Source organism: Lipotes vexillifer, unplaced genomic scaffold, assembly GCF_000442215.2.
Source record: "Lipotes vexillifer unplaced genomic scaffold, Lipotes_vexillifer_v1.1 scaffold565, whole genome shotgun sequence".
Taxonomy (NCBI): domain Eukaryota; kingdom Metazoa; phylum Chordata; class Mammalia; order Artiodactyla; family Lipotidae; genus Lipotes; species Lipotes vexillifer.
The window spans coordinates 80,334-89,660 of NW_006771554.1; the positions used below are offsets into that span (position 1 = coordinate 80,334).

Sequence of the window (9,327 nt, forward strand, 5' to 3'; positions counted from 1 at the left end):
AACCCGTGTCCCCTGCATCGGCAGGCGGACTCTCAACCACTGCGCCACCAGGGAAGCCCATTGACGGGTTTTTTTTAACAGCTCCAGGTGAACTAATATGTATCAATAGCAAGTGTTGCAAACTACTGCCTAGGGGTGACTGGCAGGTGCTGGGGGAGGGCCAACCGGGCATCTCGCCTCTGATTGGCTTCCTCCAAACCCTCCCGATCACAGTTAGCATCATTTGTAATAACTGATAATAATGCATAATTTTTACCAACTTAAATATTTCTGGTATAAAATAAGAAATCCATCAATTAATTAACCTTCCTCTTTGTGCAGGACTTTCCAATTTATAACAAACTTTCTTATCTATGACATCATTGGATCCTCAAAACAACCCATAAAGGAGGTCTTGTTAAAACCATTTTTTTTTTAAATTTAATTTTTGGCCATGCCACACAGCTTGCAGGATCTTAGTTCCCCGACCACGGATCGAACCCGGGCCCCAGCAGTGAAAGCACAGAGTCCTAACCACTGGACTGCTAAGGAATTCCCTAAACCCATTTTGTAGATGGAGAAACTGAGGCCCAGAAAGGGGCAAGACTTTGTCTAAAGCCACAGGCAAGTCAGTGGCAGAACTGAGGTTGGGTCCTAGGTCTCCCGACTCTAAGTCCAGTGCGTGGTCTAGATGCAATGCCAGTGGACCCTCCTGCTGCCTGAATATTTGTCCATCCAGACGCAGCTACTGCTTGGACCGAGGCCCAGGCTGACCTCACCCAATGCCCAGTGGCAGGTGCTGTGTCCGGGGGCTGGATCCCCCATGGGTCCCACACCCCTCCCCTGGCATTTCAGTTCAGCTGACTGACATGCAAATTAGTTTAATTATTTCTTCTTCTAAAATAAATTATATTTTGCAGTAGCTGCAATATGTTGTGTCAGGCAAAATTACATTCAATATTTTTAAACTAATTGATGCAGCCTTGAGGAAGGCTGATTGACAACCCAGAGCTGAGCAGGCCCGCAGTCTTAACCGATTCCTAAATTAAAATTAAACGTGCTTCAGCCCGGTGCTTCCTCTCTGAGCTGGCTCACCGTTAATCCGGGGAGGTGGCAGGTATAGCCCTGGGGGGCCGAGGGGCAGAGGAGGGTGGGCAATTCCTTGGGTGCCTTGGGAAGAGAGCAGGCTTGGGCGGGAGAGCTGCTGTGCCGTGTGGGCAGGCCCCTTAACCTTCTTTGGGCCTCAGCATCCCTTACGTATAGCAGACGGGGGATTGAACCAGGCAATTTGAAACTGAGACTTCTGGTTTTTGCTGACTATTACAGTTTGAGCGCCTCCTTTGTACCAAGAACACAACATTGAACAAGACCAGCACGGCCTCTTGGTCTAGCGGCAGGGACAGATATCACTCCAGACTGTGATACAAGTAGAGAGAAAAAAGTCCGGGACTGTGAGTATGAGGCAGGGGTGCCTACCCTGGTGGGGTGCGGGGATATTTACCCTGGCGTAGGTGACCTTTAGGCTGAGATCCAACTAGGAAGTAATCAGATGAAGGGGATGGGAAGGAAAGTGTGCCCCAGGCAGTAGGAACAGCATGTGCAAAGGTCCTGGGGTGGGAGGGGAGGCTGTAGATAGTAAGATTCTGGATTCCTTCTAAGGAAGACCCCCACCCCCTAGCAGTTCCTAACCTGGTGTCTGGACCAAACTGGACTTGGAGGGCTAGAGGCCAGTAGGAAGTGTAGGGGGGATGGGGCCTGGCCTGGTGACCCTGTTAGGGAACTCCTAGGGATATGCTCCTGCCAGAAGGACACCAGCAAACACATATCGAGCACCTGCCATGGACCAGGGTCTGTGCTGCCTCATTTCATCCTGTCCACCGTCGTGGGAGGTAGGGATTTGAATTATTGCCGTTTTGCTGATGAGGAAACCGGCTCAGAGAGGCTAAAGAACTTGCCCGACGTCTCACAGGGAACCATCAATGGAACCTGGGTCTGGGTCCAAAAGGGGAGTTTTAACCGTCAAATGGTACTGCCTTTCTGACCATCTTCGGCTGCCAGAATCCGACTTGCCTCAAGGCCCTAAACAAATGTCTCTGCCTGCTCCAGGAAGCTTTCCTTGACTGCCCTAGTCCTGGGAAATCAGACTATAAGCCCAAGACCTACATGCCCATAAGGCCCTTGTGATCTTCCTCCCTGGCCTCGTCCCTCACCTGGCTCTCCCCTTCCCTCTGCTCCAGGTTTCCTCCTTTCCCTCCTTCAGACCTTTGCCCAGATGTCTTCCCGGAGAGACCTCCCCTGATGACCTTATTTAAATGTGTTCCTTGTCATCCCACCAGCTACCCACTTCCCTTCTCTACGTGTCTCCACAGCACCTATCCAACACCCGCTATATTTTTACTCACTTAACTTGCCCGTCATCTATCTCCCTCACCAGAAAGTGAGCAGAATTTTGGTCTCTTGTGTTTGCTGCTGTATCCACAGCCCCTCTGTGCATGGCACACAGTAGGTACTTAATAAAGATTTAGCGAATGGATGGATTTCACTGTCTGTGGCACCCCTGACTATGCTGGGATGCTGTGGAGGTGACGACAGGGAGAGACTGAGACCTCTGGATGGACTAATTCTGTGAGGGTTTCACACGCACACCCCCGCACCGCCCAGATCCCACCATCTAGGGAGCAGTCAAGCTGTGTGACCCTCTTCCTGCCTCTCTCTCTGGACTAAGCTTTTCTCATTTGTAAAACAAATGGAGCTGGACTCTGAAGTTCTCCTTGGCTGTCACAGAGAAAGAGAGAAGTGGGGTCACAAGAGCAGGAGTGGGAAGAAGAGTGAGAAGTGGGGAGAGGGGGGATGAAGGGGGGCAGAGAGGTGGGGGGCAGCTGGAAGTTCCCTCCTTGCAGTGGTGCAAGGGTGGGAGGACCAGAGGCTGGATCCTCCTCTCCACCGTCCCCTCAGCGCCTCCCTCCTCTCGAGGGAATTCAATTGCATCCAAACACCAGGCTCTGATTAGCGCTGGCCAGCTGGGCAGGAAGATTTATCATCCCAATTAGGAGCTGGCCAAGACAAGCAGGCAGGACGGCGAGGGGGGCTGGGTGAGCAGGCGGGAGTGCGCCCGGGGGAGGGGGGGTGTCAGGGCTGCCAGGGGCTGTCGCCTCGCACTCCCTGCCCCGTGCCCACTCACCTCCAGTGGGAGCATGAGGTTAGGGTGCCCTTCTCTTTTTCTTTGATTATCTGTTTGGCGTCCAAGTGGAGACTGGAGGTTTGACCTTGTTGGGGTGGGGATGTTTGGTCCTCCGTAGGGTGCTGGAGGACTTCTGGGTAAAACAGGGGCCCTGGCATTGGGGGCTGGGGTGGGAGAAAGCTTTCCTCCCTAGGGCTAGGCTGGTCCTGATACTCTGGGCTGTCTTATGAGACTCCATGGACATCACAAAAATCTTCGTTCCTGGGCTTCCCTGGTGGCGCAGTGGTTGAGAGTCCGCCTGCCGATGCAGGGGATACGGGTTCGCGCAGACCTACATCGGAAAAATTATACCAAGGAAACAACATAAATGTGTGGAATATTTTAGCTTTCGGGTTCCATGCCTGGAACTGGGATGCAGGATTTTTTTTTTTTTTTTTTTGTAATCTTGATGGGGAGGGAAAGCTGAAAAAAAAAAAAAACCCGAAAAAAAAAAAAAAAAAAAAAAAAATCTTCGTTCCTGGTGGCATCTGTTAAGTACATAGGTGGCACAGGATCCCGGGAGTTACTCAATCCAAGAGGAACCCAGGCCTCATTCACACACCTCTGGTAACGGGGAGCTCACTGCCTTCTGAAGCAACCCCTTCCATGCAGGGCTGTGCCAGGCCTCTTCCCCAGATGGCACCACAGTCAGCCTCCCTGGCACTTCCTCCTGCCCGTCCCCACCCTGCTCTGTACCCTCAGCACATGTCCAAGCCCGTGTCTTCCTGACAGCCTTCCATCTGTTGCCTGCTCCAGGCTGCCCCCCTCCCATCCACCCTCCCCCACCAACCCGAGTGAATGCTGCGGACTACACATCTGACCATCTTCGTCTTCTGCTCTAAAACCTGCACTGGCTCCCTGTCGTCTCCAAGAGATGTCCGGCTGCTCACAGGACATCCGAGGTCCTTCCTGTGGAGGCCCAGTGAGCTCCTGCACACTCGCCTCTCCCCACCTACTCCAGCCATTCTCTGGCTCCAGCCTCTGGCCACGCCCAGTCTCTCCATTCTCAGAATGGACAGGGGTCTTTCTGCCGGCCTAGCCTCCAGGCCTGAGCGTGTGGGGCTCTTTCTGCTGGGAGCTCCCAAACCCCCTTTCCTTAGCCTTTGAGACCCAACTCAGATGTCCCCTCCTCTGGGAAAGTCTCTTGCCTTCTCCTCTAGGGAGGCAAGTCCCTGGCTACACCTGCTGAATGCCCACCTCCCCCTTCCTTGCACTCTGCGTTGCCACTGACAGTTGATGTGTCTCTCTCTGCCCACCTGTGAACTCCTGAGGTCAGTGGCCAAGACTTTTTATCACCAGATCCCAGTGCCCAGAGCAGGTGGGTGACAAAAGGCCCTCAGCAGACACTTTATATAAAGCATTCAGCACAATATCTGGTATACTGTGAGCTTCAAATAAATAGAATCCACTGTTATTAATAGTTAACAATACAGTTATTATCCTTATAGCTATCCAATACGGTACCATTTAATAGATGAGAAAACTAAGGCAAGAAGAGGGGAAACGACTGCCCAAACTCACAGCCGGGAGCCATGCCACTAGAACCAGGTTTTCTCCATCATGTCGCCCTGCCTTCCTAACTGGCTGGGCAAGCCCATTTATCTATCCATTCGGGAAATGTTTATACACACCTACTACGTGCCAGGCCCGGTGTGAATGCTACAGATACACACAAGACCCTGCCCTCATGGAAGGTATTGTTTCCTGGGGAAGAGAGATTAACTCAGCACGCACACAAATGCATATATAAATCATAAAGTGTGCTTTGCGGTATGAAGGAAAAAATTAGGGGGCTGTAAAACCGTGACTTGGCCTGGGGTGACCCAGATGGGGAAGCTCTAGCTAATCTGGTTAACTCTTTGCTGTCCGGGGCGGCTAGAGACCACCCCTCCAGACCAGCTTAGGGCCTGGAAGAGGGGGCCGGATGCAGCCCCCTGGCACCGCCCACTCCAGCACTGGCTTTCCAAGTCTCCCCCTCCATCCCGCCATCTCTTTGAAGACTGTCCCTTTACAACTGCCCTTTCCACTGAAGGATTCAGACACAAATTGTACTTTAAATTCAATAACGGTCATTAATATTTCATGATTACAAAACGTTAAAGATAATGTCAGTGGAAGGAGCGTCTGCATGGGCAGAATGGATGACTCAGAAGTTTGGGGAGGGGGGAGCGGGCATACTAAGTGGTTCGGGAGTCTTTGAGGTAATCCGGTGTGACAGGTGGCGGCTCCCGGCTGAGTGCTGCATTCTCCGAGGTGCTGGCAAAGCTCAGCTGCTGTGTATAAATATTTTCCCTCTGATTCTTGTCACCTCATGTTTGTTACACCCGGAGCAGGCGGGGCACCGTGACCCCACCACCATCCCGTTTCTGAGGAAGCCAAAGGGATGCTTCAGCAGGAAGGCACGGGAGTTGCACTTGGGGTCCCGGCTGGCTGCTGGGAGCCCTGGCCCTGCATGGACTTGCTCTGTGACGTCGGGGCCATCGCTGTTCCTTCCTGAGCCTCTATTTCCTTGGCTGTAAAGTGGGGATAATAATTTGTCCTGGTCTCACAGAGATGGCAAGAAGCCGGAGTGGGTGGATTATTTGCGACACTCCTGGCCTCGCGCCTGGCACCAAAGACATATGACTTGAGGGGCATCTGGGTGACAGCGGGCTGTGCAGTCAGACAGGCTTGTGCTGGGAATTTGGACAAATGACTTCACCTCTCTTAGTTTCCTCATCCACACACTGGGGATAACGGCAGAATCAACACCTGATAGGTGGGAAGATTCAATGAGCACAGCGTTGTAAAGTGCCTGGCATAGAGCTGGTGCTTAAGCCAAGTGCACAGAGTCAAGATCGATAGACACCATTAACTGAGAGCTAAGTACTAGGCTAAGTTCTTTCCATGTATTATCCTATTTAATCCTCCCACCAGCACTGTGAAGTGGGAACCATTCATTTTCCCATTGATTAATATCCTCGGTGAGGGTTGGGCAGGGGTTGTGAGTTGCAGCTCAGAGGGGAGTGATCTCTAGCCCAGCGACCAGTCCCTTCCTTGCAGAGACTCATCTCCTTCCCCAGCTCAGTTGCTGGGGAGGGTTGGGGGCTGGGGTTAGGTCCCGAGAGCAGAGTACCAGGAAAAGGGAGGCCACGTAGCAAAGCTGCGGAGGAAACCAGGAACACTTGGTCCAAATCCCAGTTCTGCCACCGCACGTCATTGGACAAATCTCCTAATGATCTGAGCCTCGATTTTCCCATCAGTAAAATGGGTGCGGCTCTGTAACAGATCATGATCAATAAAGTACGTGCTAGAAAGCATGGAGCTCAGTAGCTATTAGGTAAACATTGTAAAATGTTTGTGGGGGAGAGTCCCCCAGACACGCTCTCTCCTGTGAAACGGCAGCACTGCAGACTTCGTATGTGGCTCTAGCTGCTTTCTGAAAGAGACTCACTGGGTAAAAGCACAATGCTTAACCCCAGAACGGGCTTGCTGGTGGTGGGCCTTTGGGCGGTGTGACAGCTGGTAGAGGAGATGTATCTGTGGGTAGGGAGAGGAGGCATCTCTGCCCAGCAGCTGGTCCAGTCCCCATGGTTGCCAAAGGGGCAGGTTCGGGGAGGTAAGGAAGGCGAGCTGTCTTCCTTCCAGTCCAGCCACCACTTCCTCTCCAGCCACCTTTGTTATCTCCCTTTCATGAGGTGGAGAAGTGGATTCAAAGGCTCGGGAGCAGCAGGCACTGAGGTTTGAGCCAGCATTGTATTTTCTTTTAAACCGAAGTTGAAAGAGATGAAGGGAACTTCAGCCTAGGGACTTCCTTGGCTGGAATGGGCTGGTGGGGCCTGGGAAGTGGGAGGCACCAGCAGGCGGAGGAGGAGGGAGGCCACCAGGAGGCCTCGAAGTGGCAGGAGGGGCCTGGGGCCGAGGTATGCAGAGGGGAGTTTGAACGGCGCCCACCCCACCCAAGGCTCAGAGACTCTGAGTCTTCCTGTTGTCATCACTGCTTCCTGGAGGCTTTGCTGGCTCCTGAGACCTGGCAAGCTGACAGGGTGGGGGAGCTTGCAGAGCAGGTCCAGGCAGGGGCAGCGGCAGCGTTGCTGTGGTTGTGGAGGAGGCCTAGAACTGCCCTGTCCCCACTCCTGGGCGGCGTGACCCTCCACGCTCTTAGCTCCTCCTCCACGGCCTGACTTGTCTGGCCCCCATGTCCCAGGGCCCCCTCTTTCTCTCTCAGCTCACACTCCTCCCCAGCTGTGCCAAATTGCATGTCTCTCTCTCTCTCTCTCTCTCTTTCTCTCTCTCTCTCTCTCTCTCTCTCACACACACACACACACACACACACACACACACACACACACACTTCCAGAAACTCAGGCCAAGCACCTTGGAGTCATCCTTGACCCCTCTCTATCTCTCCTCTGTATCATCCCATCAGCAGGTCCTGCGGGCTCTGTCTTCAGCCTGTCTCCCAAAAGCTGACCATGTCTCACCATTAACATGGCTAATCATCCTGGGCCAGGCCACTGTCTCATCTTCTGGGCACTGTCACATGTAACTTCTGGCTGAGCCCCTGTTCCCCCTCCACGCCCCCGCCCCCGCCTCGGAGCTCCCAGTCTATTCGCAATGCAGCAGCCAGAGGTATCATGTCAGGCAACCTCCCTCCTCTACTCAACAACCCCCCAGTGACTCCCACCTCATTTGGAGTCAAGTCCAAAAACCTTGCAATGGCTGACCACTTTGCCCCTCACCAACCACACTGTCCTCCTTGCTGTTCCTCCAACGCTAGGCAAACTACTACCTCAGGCCCTTTGCACTGGCTGTTCCCTCTCCTTGGAACACTCTTCCCTCTGACGGCGGCATGACTCCCTCACTTTACTGAGCTCTCTGTTGAAACGTCTCCTTTTCAGAGAGGCCTTCCCCTAAGGGAAACAATCCCCTCCAGATCCCCTTCCTCTGCTTTCTTCTTTCTCAGTTTCTGGTTAGCGCTTAGCATCAGCTGACATGCGTACACCCTTTGTCTCAGTTTGTTGATGGTCTAGCTCTACCCCACGGAGAAAGGAGTTCTTCTATCCTGTTCAGGGCTGTATCCGCAGCCTCTAAGAGAGGGATTGGTGTGTAGTAGGTGCTCAATAAATGCTGAGGTAAGAAAGCCAGACCCAAGACTGGCCCTCATTTTTTGGCTTGGGAGCCTTCCCAGATCTTTGTTCCTGCGGGTCAGCTTTTGCTGACCACTCCCCCACCCTAGCTTTGCTCAGTTTCTTACTCTTTGCCCCGCCCCCAGCCTTTGGCCCCTCCTCCCTGGGCTTTGCCCCGCCCCAGCTCCAGCCCTCAGCCATCGCCCCTCCCTCCCATATTCGCCCCGCCCCCTGGCTTACCCGCCTCCATGGCCAGCACAGTGATGTTGTGCCAGCCGGCAGTCTCTCGGTCCAGCCCCTTGCCGGTTACGATGGCGCCCGTGTCCGCATCGATATCAAAAATCTGGTCCAAATCTGAGTCACGGTCAATGGCGTACCTGAGGGAGGCAGGGCGGGGCTGATTGAAGGTGCCCTGGCGCCAGTGGAGCCTGTGCCCATGTCCCTGCACCCTACCCCCAAAGAGGAACCACCTGCCTGGGAGGCACAAGAAGCAGAGGAGTGGAAATGGATCTGAGTTTGCATCTCAGCTGCACTGGGTACCTGCCATGTGACCATGGGCAACCCTCAAGCTTTCTGAGCCTCAGTTTCTTCAGCTGGGTAATGGGGCTAATGATTTGCGTCCCACGGTCGTTGTGAGGGCTGGAAGAAGGCAAAGGGCCCAGCATAGAGTTAGCACCCGCGGGACATTTGATTCTTATCTTTCCATAAGAGGTGACCCTAGAGCTGGGCTTGAGAAAGGGACGGGACGGCATTCCAGGCAGGGGGAACAGAAGCTACAAAGGGCGGGTGAGAATTACTTAGGGAATGGCTTATGGTGCAAAAACGGCCAGAACTGGGAAGTGGGGAGGAGGAGGCATCAGAACAGGCAGAGTGCAGAATTCAGGGGGCTGAGTGTCCTGGGGTGCCAAGGGGCATTTTGAGCAGGAGAGTGGGTTGGCTCTGTCGCTCTGAGGCTCTCCGGAGGCCCCAGACAGGGCACACGGGCTGAGCGGAGGCGGCGGGAAGGGATCCGGGCGGGGG

At 53.7% G+C, this 9,327-nt stretch overlaps 1 protein-coding gene across 1 annotated transcript in view; it reads right to left on the reverse strand.

Annotated features, from left to right (window-relative positions):
- The window catches only part of CDH22 (cadherin 22), a 73,153-nt gene that overhangs the window by 13,796 nt on the left and 50,030 nt on the right, over nucleotides 1–9,327 (reverse strand). Inside the window, exon 7 of the mRNA XM_007446916.1 lies at nucleotides 8,548–8,684. Within this exon, the coding sequence (XP_007446978.1) occupies nucleotides 8,548–8,684 (137 nt within the window). The remainder of the gene's footprint in view (nucleotides 1–8,547; nucleotides 8,685–9,327) is intronic.